Source organism: Triturus cristatus, chromosome 4_1, assembly GCF_964204655.1.
Source record: "Triturus cristatus chromosome 4_1, aTriCri1.1, whole genome shotgun sequence".
NCBI lineage: Eukaryota > Metazoa > Chordata > Amphibia > Caudata > Salamandridae > Triturus > Triturus cristatus.
This window is the reverse complement of record NC_140585.1, coordinates 1,215,223,392-1,215,237,542: the sequence shown is the minus strand read 5'-3', so window position 1 is coordinate 1,215,237,542 and position 14,151 is coordinate 1,215,223,392. Positions and strand designations below refer to the sequence as shown.

Sequence of the window (14,151 nt, the reverse complement as noted above, 5' to 3'; positions counted from 1 at the left end):
AATACAAATGTGGTTGTCTCGTCAGGTGATGGTCCGTATTTTTAGGGCAAAGGTCAAGAAACTAAATCTCTGTCAGGCGTGTCTGTTACTAAGCAACTAACCCAACCATGCAATACAAGTTGGAGTCTGTAATCCCTGACGCTAGGTCTTTTGGGCATAGGTGTAGTCTCTCATGATCTTGGTGTTTGGATTTGTGGAGTGGTTAAAGTAACTAAGGTTTAGATGTACTAAATTTAGGAATACCGATTTCCTAAGTGCTGTTCTCTCTGAATCTCCATTAGGAAATCGGTATTCCTAATGTATGAAACTCTTGAGTTTCATTAGCGATTCCTAGTGGGTCGCAAATAGACCTACCTCTTGCATAGGAAAGGACTTGAAGGAATAACGACAAACCATGGGATAGAGGCTTTGGCATGTATTTATTATAACGAAAGCCAATAATAGAAAATAAGCAGGTAGAATAATATATATGACACGAGGAATTGGCAGGAAATTTCTAACCAATACTTCCTCTGTAGTATTATGTTGTGATGTATTGCTTCATGTTGGTGGAGAGAGACCCACTCCGATAAGTCCAGCTTTGTCCTGATGCGCACCCTCGGGAAGAGCAGTCCAACGGCGCTGCAGCATGGCCCATGTCTAGTCTAGACTCTTCTAGATGTTTGCGCTACCAAATTATATAAAAAAACCACAGGAAACTGTCCATTCAAGCATGTTTCTCGTTCAAGAACCTTCCAGGCCCTTTGCTGTACTTTATCATGCAGCACATGTTCATGCAAATACTTTTCTCATGCTGCATACTGTCTCCTTTCTCATTTCTCGTGGAAGGTTGTAAGGGCTCGTGGCTCCCAAGATTGTCTCTAGTCAGAATAACTTGCCAACATGCACCTGCAAGCTCACACTCTGTTAATCTTCACTGTTCAACACACACATTCTTTATCCCTAGTTCTCGGGCATCTGCTGCTCTCATGATATATTTTATCTAAAGCATTTCTGCTCCTTGTACCAAGATACTTCAGGAACATCTCAGCCTTGCTTCACTGCAAAATCGGGCCTTGACTTCTTAGCAATGGAGTTAACCCGTTAGTGTCCTGCTTGCTCTGAGTTACACCACTTATGTTCTGGGAAACTGACTAATACTAAATTGCACCTAGGTATCCCTACCTACTCCTAAGGGATAGCCCTGCATCTAAATGCTGCTGCACGTGTACCCAAACACCCAGCCAGTGTATGTTTGAGCTCACCTGGGCCCACTGTGCCTTTCTATCACATGATGGCGCATTTCTATACATTTTCAGAAGCTGAATCTAATATAGACCAATCCTCTACTTTCCAAACTTGTCATTCCCGTGTGGGGCACTTCAGTCTGGCCAACAGATCTACATACTATTGGTTAATGACTTGGTCCAGTCTCTGCCGTATTATGCCTGCACCATTTCTTGGCCTCTAAATGTGAGTGGCATTTACCAGAATGCGACCCAATTTGTGTGTCTCGTCTACTCGGGGCCAGAATTCTTATCTTTGAAGATCGTCAAGTCTCTGTAATCGTAGAAACTGAGTAAGGGAGCTTCAAAGTGCAACTCAAAGGGCACTGAATGCCAGGGTATTTCTGAGACTATGCAGGCAAAGCGTATGCTACTGCATGTATCAGTCTGTTACAGGATTAAGACTGACACTAAACATTAACTGGTCTCTTATAGAATTAGTGATGAGTCCTCAGTTCTTGGGTGCAATGCTCTACATGTTGCTAAGAAAGACCTTTCCTTCATCAGTCAGAGCAGTGGAGCTCCAAGCCATGGCGAAGACCTCTACCAAGCTGTCGGGCTGGGCCTGGTCTGATCTGCATATGTCTAATCTCCAATTGTCATTATATCAGCAACAATGGTTTAGGAAAATACATTTGCTTAAAGAAAGTATATATAACCACCATACAAAAACTATATCATAACATTAGTGTTATTCAGTGACACAATAAGAGACAAATAATTATGGCAAATTGAAAGTGTAAAAATAAAGAGGTACTTACATTAAATTATTCTCAAAAATCTTATTATTGAAATTACCTTTTGTAAAACATGAAAAATACCAAAAGCAATACAGACATCCAAATGGTGCTCATAAAGTTGTACATGACAAACATATAATACAAGTCACAGTGTAAACAGAAAACCAGCACCATGACAAAGGAAAAAATACAAGAAATGTTGTCTTATATGTAGCAGGATCAATGATACAATTAATGCGTCCTCTTTATTTGCCAGAGGGAACGTCAACAGCATTTCGACCGTATCAGTATGTTAGGTCATCATCAGGACAAAAAGCAATATTTTCAGAGCATTACCTACTGTATGGCACACTTTGGTACCCTGAGAGCTCAACACTTTCTTGAACCAGGTTATATTGTCTCCCTTAGAGCCTAGCTCATCTAAAGTTTATCTCCTGGGAGACAGTTTCTCCATGCAATTTTCATAACGAATTTTAGACTGCGCCAAAACGACTCAATACAATTTCTCCAAATTTGGCATAAAACTAGATCTTTTCCCAGAAAGCATGGTTTTTGTGATTAAGTGTAAATCAGTTCAGTAGTTTTATAGCAATTTAGTTTCCAAATATATAGATATCTTGACAGTTGGGCTGAAATTCAAGCCTTCTGATTGACCGAGGGATTTCGTTTTAAGACGAGTGCTCTGATCGGCTAGCTGCAGCTTAAACTGAAATTTTGCTGCGGCCAGTACAATACTCGGTCCTCTGTTCAGAAAAATATTTTTAAGCTACATAACGGGCCTGAGTAGGTATGCCCTGACTTCCTAGCCCGTGTCAGCCCTCCTACCCGAGCAAATGTTAGACCCTGGCGACCCCAACCCTGTGGCCCGACTTGCGCTCAGTGTCCCGCGGACCCAATCCCCTGGGATATGCAGGTAGATCTCCTTCCCTTGCTGCGGGAGCGCAGGCAGGGAACACTGGGTTACTCCGCCTCCAGCAGGAGCAGAAAGTAAAACTGCTGCTGCCACGGGGAAGCACTTTCAACTGTGGCCGGCTCCCGCAGATGCCAGAGAATGGGTCCTGCTGGGGGATTGTGGGGCCTTGGGCCTCCCGCCGCAGCCCCCAACGGGATGCTGAGTTGAGAGTGCCCCTAGTGGGGCCGGAGCACCCACAAAATATATTTTTTTTAAAACACAACTTGTGTGAGGTTCCTGTGCCAGTACCTAAGATGGGTGCTAGCTGAGGAGCTGGCGGTGCTATGGGGGCATTGGTGATCCCCCTGCAGGGCACCAACAATGAAACAATCTACCTCCAGCTAATCAAGCCCCATCTGTTAGAGACTACTAGCCGCAGATTCCTTCACGTAGAATTATCCCCAGGCGTGAGACTGGATCCGGAAAACTTTTTGCCCAGCATCCCTACGCGCCGGGGGGGCGGCGGCTTCCACGTACATGACGTCAGTGAGGTCACATAAATCCCATCCAGGTGTGCCTATGTCAGTTTTTTCCTTTTCCGCGTCCAACGCGGATCCGGTTTGTGCTCTGGGCCTGTTTAGGCCTTTCCCTTATGCTATTGCTGCGTGTGTGGGAACAGTGTGCGAATGTCTTCGGGCTTTAAAACTTGTTCGTCGTGTGGCCACCTCATGTCGGCGACGGATCCTCACCCCATCTGTATGCGGTGTTTGGGGGAGCACCATGACTCCACTGATTGTGAGGCGTGCCAGCAGATGAAGGCGAAGTCCCGGCGTGAGCGCCGGATGAAACTTCTTTCGGCTCGTGTGTCCAGTTCGGCGTCGTCATCTTGCCTGGCCCCTGAGGAGGGTTCTCGGACCCGCGGCTTCCCTTGCCGGTTTCGAACTTCTCCCAGGGGTCACAAGTGCGCCGCTCACCTCTTGGTAAGTGTCGCAGTTTGTCCCCGAGGGTCGGGTTCCAGCCTGTCGGGGGTGTGGGCTCTCCGCGGGTGACGCGGCCCCGCGTGTCGTCCCCTTATCTGCCATTTCCCGGCGTAGAGGCGACCAGAGCCCAGATGGAGACATATATGGCAGCTTTGCAGGCCGTGCTGGCTTCTCCTCCTTCCCCTCCTGGGACGTCAGCGGATCCCTTGCAGTGTGTGGGGCCCTCCACGGCATCGCCGGCGGCTCCGGCCGGTTCAGATCCAGGCTCGGAGGATGTGGTGCCGTTGGGGTGCGGCCCTTCGGGGGTCCTCTCTTCGGACCACGGTGCCTCTACTTCGCCGCAAACTCCTGCGGGAGTCCCTGTGGTGTTGCGGGAGGTCGCCGGGGCTCGGGTCGCACCCCGAGCCCCTCTCGGTCCTCAGGACGGGCGGTGGCCTTGTCCAAGGCTGAGGTGACGAAGCCACGGCGCCGCAGGGGTCAGCGGAGGGCCCTTCTCGCTCGAGCCCCTCTCGGTCCTCGGGACAGGCGGCGGCCTTGTCCGAGGCAGAGGTGTTGCCGCTACGGCACCAGCAGCTGCTGGCCCTGGCGGCGCCACAGGGGTCGGCGGAGGGCCTATCTCGCCCTGTCACGAGTCGCGGCTGGTGGGGGTCTCCTCGTCCCTCCCCGGGCCCTTCTTGTCCCTCCGCGCAGGCGGCTGCCTCGTCGGAGGTCCGGTCGGCACTGCCCCTTCGCCACCCCTGATCCGGTCCAGCTTCGGTCTCCTGCGCCGTGTGCTGTGTCTGAGGTTGCCCCGGCGTCCCCTCCAGCGCCTCAGGTTGCGGACTCTTCCGCGCCGGGCCGACATCGGGTCATTGACTCGCCCTCGGACGCCTCCTCTTCTCCAGAGGTTCGGCGGTTGCTGGTTTCATCCGCGCCGGAGACGGGCCGCCGTGTCGTGGCTTTTTCCCTGACGTCGTCTAAAGGCGTCTCCTCGCCGTCTGCACGACCGCAGTCTTCGCTCGAGGAACCACAAGTCCCCCACTCTTCGTTCCCTCTTTCTTCATTTCGGCCTTGGCCCTTCCTTCCCCCGGTTGGCTTGGGGGATGGCTGCCTTAGCTTGCAGCCGTCACCGAATGAGGAGCTGCTTTCCCCTCCGCGGGGCCCTACAGAGGCGGGTGCGGCTTTCGCCCGTGCTGTTTCCACGGCTGTGGGAATTTTGCGCATGGGTGATCCAGCTACCCATTTCCCCGCAGATCATCTTCTGGAGGTTCTCCATCAGGGCTCTGTTGGTAGGGAACTGTTACTTCCCTTCGAGGGGTCACTCCATTAATCTCTCTTGGGGACTTGGGGCCGTCCCACCACAGGGGACCCGGTGCCCCAGCACCTTCTGCACCGCCACCATCCGGCACTGCGTGATCCAGTGTGCCTTTCTCTTCACCCTTCGACCAGAGGCCCCATTTTGCAGTCTGCCTTTCCTGCTTTGCCGCTGCTGTTGTCTCCACCGTCTAGGGGGCGCAATATGTTTGCCTCAACCAGTGCATCTCTGCGGGCCCTTAACACACTGTGTGTTTTGGCTAGGGCCACTTCTTGCTTGTGGGACTCGGCAAAGTCCCATATGTCTGCCACTTCTCAGGAGGGTGCCTGTGTGAATTTGAGACACCATGTCTTGGATGGTCGGGAGCTGGCGGCGTTTATCCTTCGCTCCGCTCTGGACATCTCGGAAGTGCTGGACCGTGCCATGGCTTCTTCGGTTGCCCTTCGTCGCCATGCCTGGCTTCGGGACAGTGTGTTCCCAGAGAATGTTCGAGAACGGCTGGTGGACCTTCCCTTCGATGGTGCTCTTTTGTTCCATGCCCCTGCGGACTCTGCCATCCAGAGATTCTTGGCGGGGCTTCATCCTCCAACTCCTCCTCCCCCTCCTCCCTCTCCTTTTTCTCCTCAGTGACCTGCGTGTTGATCTGGTTCTTGGAGCTGTTCTTCCGTTGGGGCGGGTTGTCCCGGTTGTCTGGCTGAGGTTGTGGTTCTGTTGGCTGCTGGCCAGCCCTTTTTGACTGTGTGTTTTTCCTTTGGGTTTTTCACACCATGCTGGGCCTGAGATTGGGCCTTCTGCGTTTCCCCTCTGGCTGCTTGATAGGCCTCCTGCGTTTTGTTTTTTTTGCCGCAGATCTTCTTTTTTGTTGTCCTCTGCTGCGGGAGTTTCCTCCTAAGAGGTTCCCATGTTTTGGGTTATGACATGCCCTATGTGGGACAGAGTTTGCTGTTATATAGCCCTGGTATATGCTGGGGAGTTGTGGTCGCCTGCGGACTTCTGCTCTGAGTGGCATTATGGTATGTTGCGGATGCAACCTTCTTCTTCGCCTTTTTGCTTGGAGTGTTCGTTCTGTGGTGTCCCTGGTGTCTGGCGGAGCTTGCCAGTGCCGCCCTCTTGTTCTTTCTGCACCGTTGTGCCTTCCTGGGGCTTTGTGGGACTGTCCTCCTGCCTTCTCTGCTGCTTCCAGTGGGCCTTGCACTCGGTTCTACCTCTTCTCCCTGTGGGGGGGGGGGGGGATGGTTCCTGTCTTCTGGACACCCTTGCGGGCGCAGTTTGTCCCTGCAGGGCGTTGGACGATTTTTCCTGGGTGACCTTGAGTTCCCCTTTTCGGCTCCCGCCTGCTTCTTGCTGCCGGCGCCATCCTGTCTGAGATTGCCTTTGCTCTGTCTCTTCTCCTTGGAGTCTCTAGGTTGCTCTTCTCCTTCGGTGCCTTCCTGTCTGGGATTGCCTTTGCTCTCCCTCTGCTCCTTGGAGTCTCTAGGTTGCTGTTCTCCTTCGCTTCTCCTTTCCTTGGCCTTGGGCGGGGGTTTTGTTGCATCACGTGGGCGTGGGGTGTTTGGCCTCTCTGCGCCTTGCCTTGTTTCCTCTGCTGAGAGAGGACAGGCTATCATCTTCCGCTTCTCTTCATTTCCCGAACACCCTCCTTCCTGGGGGTTGGTGGCCTCCTGCTGGCGTGGGGGGGGGGGTTCCCTTTGCCTGGGAGACGGGGCTCCTCGTCCTGTTTTTGGACTCGGCCCCCGGGCGGTCCTCTGTTCTGCCCAGGTGGGTGGGGTCCTCTCGCAGACCCTCCTTCCCCTTGGGTATGGCTAGGGTATCTATTCTACGTGAAGGAATCTGCGGCTAGTAGTCTCTATCAGATGTACGAGTTACTTACCTTCGGTAATGATGTATCTGGTAGAGACGATTCTAGCCGCAGATTCCTTCACGGCCCGCCCTTCCTCCCCGTTCTGCGAGGGCTTGTGATTTGGTCTTTTGCACTCGCTTCCCTGTGGGTGGCTGTGTCTTCTAGGAGTACATTCTTTCCCTCTTTCTGTTGGGCTGTCCCCTTTTTCCTCCTCGTTGTCACATGGGAGGATAGGTTTATTGGTACTTCTGGCTCTTTGCGATCCTTGAGGTTGGGGTCTTTTGGCTGTGCCTCAGGCCTTGTTCCTGATGGGGAGGTTGTCATAATCTGGGATGGGGATGTCTTGGAGTTTGGTCGTTCCCTGTATGTCCCCGACTGGTTCCCCTTCCTTGTCTATGGTTGAGGTTGGCAGGGTTGCTGCTCTGTCCTGTATTCTTTCCCTGCCTTTGGATACTGCAGTGTCGGGCACTGCTATTTATGGTGGTGTTCCTCACCGTTCCTTTTCCTGCTCTTTCGCACACTGTTCCTATACTCTCACAGTTTTGTCTGCGGGCTCCGCGTTGTGGCGCGGAAAAGTTCTCTGAAAAAAACTGACGTAGGCACACAGGGTGGAACTTATGTGACCTCGCTGACGTCACGTACGCGGACGACGCCTGGGCGGAGTCGCGTGATGCCATCCCCCCGGCGCACAGGGATGCTGGGCAAAAAGTTTTCCGGATCCAGTCTCAGGCCTGGGGATAATTCTACGTGAAGGAATCTGTAGCTAGAATCGTCTCTACCAGATACATTATTACCGAAGGTAAGTAACTCGTACATTAGGTGGACAAAGCACTATGGAGAGCCCACTCCATCCAGACATCCAAACCATTTTAGGTGGCCAAGCCCCTACTAATCACAGCCTTCGCTTTGTGCACAGCTCTTCACCATGTGCACAACTTTTCTGGGAGAATGCACTCCTTGCAGACACCCAAGCCCCATTAGTTTGTCAAGTTCCTTCTACGCTCAGCTATCCCCTGTGCACAACTTTTCACAGAGTCCACTACCTACAGACTCTCAGACCCTGTTAGGTGGTCAAGCCCGATCTAAGCACAGCTTTTGTCCTGTGGGCAACTCTTCAGAGAGCCCGCAGCCTTCACACATGCAAGCCTTTTTAATAGTCCAAGCGTGTTGTTAAAGCTTACATTCATTAGCAGTACAGAAGCAACAGAAAATTTGCTCTTAATTTAGCTCACTGAATACTATTCAGTGTCAAAAGCTTTTAGCAAATTGTCACACTCATTGGATTGTCATCTGTGATGTCATCAATCATGTAATTCAACGTGTCGTGAGTGATGTAATTTGTGGGGTCCTAAGCAGTGCATGTTGGGAGCGCAAGTTAGTTAGCTCAGTAAACAAGACCTGGGGAATTTCTTGGGTTTTTAGGGTTTTAAAAATTAGTTTCATCTCATTTTCAACACCAAACTGCGTTACAACCAACCCCCTTGGGCAAAATACAACCAATACCCCTGCTGGGCACTACCTTTGGCCCACTAGTGGCTGCTCAGTGGGGGATGGAAGGGTTGCAGCTGGGCCTGGCTTCTGGTCAGGCCCTACACCCAGCATCCCCATGGCCAGCCAACCCACTGCTGTGCATAGCGTTTAACCATGAACAGTGGGGCGCTGGTCGCATGGCCTGGCCTCTGGTCGGCCCTGCGCCCATCCCTGCCTCGAGCCAAACCCAGTAGGAGTGGACCACGAGGCCAGGCCCTGTGGCCATCCCTGCTGCAAACAGCCAACCACCCTTGCTGCTGCCCGCAGTTTTTCTTGGGTACTGCGGTACTCTCCATATAGATAAATAATGATACACAGATCAAGCACTCTACTTACACATCTGGTATGAAATCTGAGCTATGATGGCCTCTAGGAGTCCAGGAGGGTTTAGAACTCCCACCTCATTGGTTGGGTTGTTTCAAATGAGGTGGGTATGCTACTAAACCGTCGTTGACACCTATGGCCATGGTCTGACTGTCATTCCCCTGCACAATTGTGATCCATACAATGTACTCCTATCCAAGCGTCTGTCTTAATCTTTTGTTCTGTCTGTGTCCGAATGCTGTCCTTTTCATTGTCTGTCCATGCAGGCCACAAAGCACCACCGATTAAAGCGGTATCACAGCCAGTTGTATGTGAACGGGTCGAAGTGTGATCTGAACGGCCGGACCAGGGAAGCAGAAGTGAGGGTGAGTGAGAGGCATGCTTCAGCATCGCCTGTTTGCATGCTTCTTGAAAGATGTATCTGATAAAAAAGTTGTGTTTCTTAAACGGTTCTGTTAGATTTGTACAAACAATGCAACTTCTGAGTCTCGTTCAATACACATAAGTTTAAAAAGAAAAACATTTTGGGGGAGAAAGAAGAACCTAATGGTGATCCTTTGCTGCTCATATGTACCACTTGCCCAAGCAGTATAGTGTGTTCGCCTCTCTTTGGGTTTGATGCTCATACAAGCAGGTTGCACATATCGATTGCAAATTACACACCAACAGTTTGGAGTCTGGCTTCAATATTTTTCATGCAGCCTATGCAGTCACATCATTGACTTTCCATTAGCAAGGCACGCAAAATCCCTGCTTAGTATTAATTAGTCGGGTTGCTGTTTGCATCCAACCTGTGTGTGGCTACGAAGGCATTTATAGATGTCTCCAATGTGCGTCAGACCTCCTTCTCTACATGTGCATTACCACAGGAAACCTTTTCTTTTTTTAAAAAGCTTTTGAAAGACATACGGTGGAGAAGAGGCAGAAAAATCTGGTGTCAGATATTCCTCCTTCTGCTGTATTTCCTTATTCTGCCCGAAACGCGTTTTTGCTACCTCCGGAATTAACCTAACCATGTGAGATGGTATCATAAGTTAGGAAGCAAATAAGTGCTGAAGACTAGCCAAGCTTGTTTGTTTCTGTAAGGGGGTATTTGCTTCAGATAAAATCAGTTACAGCGCTGTCTTTTAATATTCTGTATTTGTCGCTTGGCTCTCTTTTTTTGCTGCATAGGATGACTCTTGAAGCCAAACCTATGTCTCCACCCACCCGCTGAGGTTTTCCTCTTTCCCCCACTTTTTGCTCTTTTCTTTATGCAAAATAGTTCTTGTTGGTAGCATGACTTCGCTAGTTGCTTATATCTTGCCAATATACGAGTTCTATATGCAACCTTACAGTGTGTGATGTTGGAAGCATTACTTGATCTTCTCTCAAATGATCCAGTTGGTGTTTGTAGACCTGTATCACTTCCATCCTACACAGAAAAAAATTGTTGTCTTATGATACCTCCACTTCTCACAGCCGACTGCGGTGAACTTCACCATTTGTTATTTTTTTCTTAAATCCTATTGTATCCACTAGCTGTGTACGAGACTCCTCTGTTTTTTTTTTCAGGAATTTGCCAGGTCTTTTACCCTTATAGTCTTCACCAACTTACAACCTTCAATCTTATTTCTTGTTCCATGTTTTACTCCGTCAATTCATTAGTGCTCCAGAGAATGACCATGCCACTGCTTCTGTCCCCTTTGTACAGTTTGTCTGCGAGGAAGGCACCGGAGACTACATCGCCCGCATTGATGAGCCGCAGTCCTGCGCATATGTCTTGACAGTGCATACAACTAGAATCTGCCACCACCCATTCCTGCGAGCCCCTTCCACCGCCACACCGCAGTCTATATACTGCCAACCTGCCCTTAGCCCTGAGCAGTACATGGAGTATGTCAAAGCTCAAGTCTGTGAGTAGTAGCAATGCTTTTCCTCTCATTTAATTTTTGGGGGTTTCTGGTATACGGTCAATGTACGAAAGGAAATAGCAAAGCAGGATGCATATGCCAGAAAGAGGCTTCATCAAATTAAATGCTCACCGCTGACATCTGTGTATACCATTTCGGTCACAAGTTCAAATTACTGCAAAGCTAAAGCAACGTTCTGAAAAGGTAAATTCACTTGCATGCGTCCCTTAATGATTACATGTATTCTATGGAAATGTAGGTGCTTTTGCACCTGCTCATTAGTCATCACGTGTTCTCGCTTCCATTCACTTGCATTTAGACAGTGTTTAAATGTAGCCCCAGAATGTGGGGAGTTTAGGATTACATGCACAATGTGTTCGGGGATGAAACTTTGGCCCATTGAAACTGCAATTGTCTTATTTTGAACACTTACTGCCTATTTTGGCATTAAACACGTTAGACTTCTATGAACTATGCCGAATGTTTGTCTTCTTTTAATGTTCCATTGTACTAACTTCCATGAGGTTGGTTAATAGTAAAACACCTTATTTAATGTACCTTGAAACAGCAGAACTGAAGTATTAAGCGCTATATAAACAAGCATTTGCAATGCAATAGATCTCGCATTTACGCGAGTTTGAGCTATTGGCATTGTAAATGAAAATGCCTTTATTATGTTTTGGTTTTTAAAACATAAAAGGCAGTCATTTACAATGCCTATAGCTTAAACTCGTGTAAATGCGAGACCTTTTGCATTGCAGATGGTTGTTAAAACCTACTCTTGTGATGTGAAATGCTCAGCTGCCTGTCCTCTGAGAAGAAGCACAACATCCGTGCTAAGAGAAATAAACCTCTGGGCTCATTTTACCAAAATCATATGGACAGAAGGAATAACACACTTCCCTCGATCAATGATGACACTGCGGGATGTGACGTCGCATAAACTTTGACCTCATGGCGAAAAGTGAGATTGCATACGAAAATAACCCTATCATATGAAACTAATAAGTGAATTCCCAGTTACACCGAAGGAGATACAAGGTAGTTAATTAGTTTTCAAGGAGTAGCATCGGGGTCCCAGCTGTTAACCCTGCTCACCCCTAAATGATATCCCTTCCATCATGCATGTATTGTCACAGAATCCTGGATCATCAGTTGGAAATCCACAAAAGTGCCTATGCATTCACTTACAAGAGTCAGAGGGCCTGCAGAGTTAATTGAAAAATCAAAGGCACCACATCTGTGTTCCCTGGTACCTCCGAAATGGCAAACATGATATATGCATATTGTGTACTATTTCCCTCTGTTGTTAGAATATTATCCAAGTTTTGCAAATGAGAACTAGTATAGTCCGGGACAAGAGTATTTTTAATTGAGGATAATTAAACTAGAATCACTTTTTTTATAAGCACAAACTAAAATATTCATTGTTATCGTGTATGCTGCTGCACATGCACGCAGTACTTTCCACTGGAACACAACAATCTAACAGTATGGGGAAAACTGCAATTTAAAAAGCTGATCTTGAGTTACTGTCTGTGATCAGTGATTTGTATTGTTTGATATTAGTGAGTCTTAATTTTTTTAATTTACAAAACTTTCAAAATATTTGTAACAGTTCTTATACAACTCGTACATCCATTCTTGGTTAAAAGAGAGTTTTCAAAGACAAATGCCATATTATGCAGGCACCAATACCATCTGTCCCTTGGATGTTGGTACTCATATTTCAAAGGTTTCAGACAGTTCTCTTTCATGTATGTAAGGACAAAAGCAGGATCCCAAAATATGAGGAAAAGATACACAAAGAGAAACAATGAAATACTGCCAAACGAGCTCACTTTTGAAATGTCTGTCCACTTATTTTGACATACATTTGGTAATTTTAATCAGGTTATCTGTCTATAACTATTCTCATACCACTGTTAAGAAATTGCCTTCTCTCTTTCAACAAAGATACAATGTCACAAAGTCTAAGGTGATAAAAACCCGCTTATAACTGAGAGCTAAAGGGGGTAATCCGTAAGCGAGTGAGCGACCCCAGCTGGGCACATGAACGGAATGTTCTTAAACCCCTCAGACTGGAGGCACTCTGGTGGAGCCGACCTAACCACTTCACGAAATCTGCCCCCTTTGTTTACAGACGCATACACTCCCAGACAGTAACAGGCTAGCTGTATTGCTCATATTTCAAATTGCCTTTTTAAACCAGTTATCTGGGTAGTGTGTGAATACCTGGGCGAGTTTACTTACTCGATAACACAGCGCGACACACTAGGCTGAGCACAGACAGCAAACTATGTAAATAACAAGACAAACCAGGAGCGAACCTAATCGTAAACAGCCTTGTTGATCTCACCCGCTTTAGCAGACAACACTTACAAGTTTGCATCCCACAGCGACGCCACTTCTGCATTACAACAAACACAGAGGCGGCAGTAATTACAAACAGAAGGAAGCGTCACCACTCTGCGCTGCTGCGGCACTGCTTTGTCTGTGAAAGGAGGGTGCACGAATTCAAAAACAAAATATCCAAACATGTTAAACAAATAAAGCGGTTACCTGTGTTAAGTCTGCGTGGTGGTCTCTCTAGACCCCTGGCTTCCAGCCTCCCTGACCGGACACTCAAGCGGTGCTCTACAATACACCTGGCTCATCACAGGGAAACAGCAGAGAAGGAGAAAAGCCTGCAACAACACGGGGCAGTCCGTGGAAAAACAAAAAAACCGACCACGGCCACACGACCAGGTCCCTTGTTTGCAAGGACCCTGCTGGGTAAAGTTTAAAAAAAAAAAAAAAAAGGAGAGTGGTGTTTCTGGAGCGAGCACCGCGCTCAACATCAACCTGTTCAAGATAAAATTTTAACTGAGCGCGGTGTCCCGAAAGCGGGCGCCATGCTCAGCTTGCAAATACAACAACAAAACAGCCGCCATTGTCCCCATTAGTGGCAATAAACAAAATAGTGCTCTCCCACTAGATAAAGCAGACTATTCAATGAGCTGAGTAAAAGGTCCAGTCGTTATGGGCGATAACAAATGGAGACAAGGTGGTACCAAGAAGGGACTAACAAACCTCATAATGAATCAGGAGCCCCCATTTACAAAGTAAAATGACACAAGCCAATGATAAATATGAGCGGAGAGTGGGCGGGGCTTCCACTGCATACCCTAACACAGCATGCCTCGCAGAGCGAGCAGTTCATGCGCGCTACTGCTAGGCTTGACCTAAAAAGGATCATTATACTTCTATGTGATTTGAAAAAACATTGTAATGGAGCAGTCTTTGATGGGAAATAGTTTCTAAATGAGCTTTTTCCCATTTCCACAGTGCAAACAAAGTGGAATTCTCATCTGACTGGCTTAAATAGCCAGAAAATAGCGTTCTAGATTGAAAC

General features: G+C 48.3%; 1 protein-coding gene across 9 annotated transcripts in view; it reads left to right on the top strand.

Moving 5' to 3' along the window:
* Positions 1-14,151, top strand: part of OS9 (OS9 endoplasmic reticulum lectin) — a 241,551-nt gene that overhangs the window by 100,861 nt on the left and 126,539 nt on the right. For all 9 annotated transcript variants that reach the window (XM_085654566.1, XM_085654565.1, XM_085654562.1 and 6 more), the window contains exons 5-6: positions 9,132-9,230; positions 10,559-10,760. In XM_085654566.1, the coding sequence (XP_085510692.1) occupies positions 9,132-9,230; positions 10,559-10,760 (301 nt within the window). The remainder of the gene's footprint in view (positions 1-9,131; positions 9,231-10,558; positions 10,761-14,151) is intronic.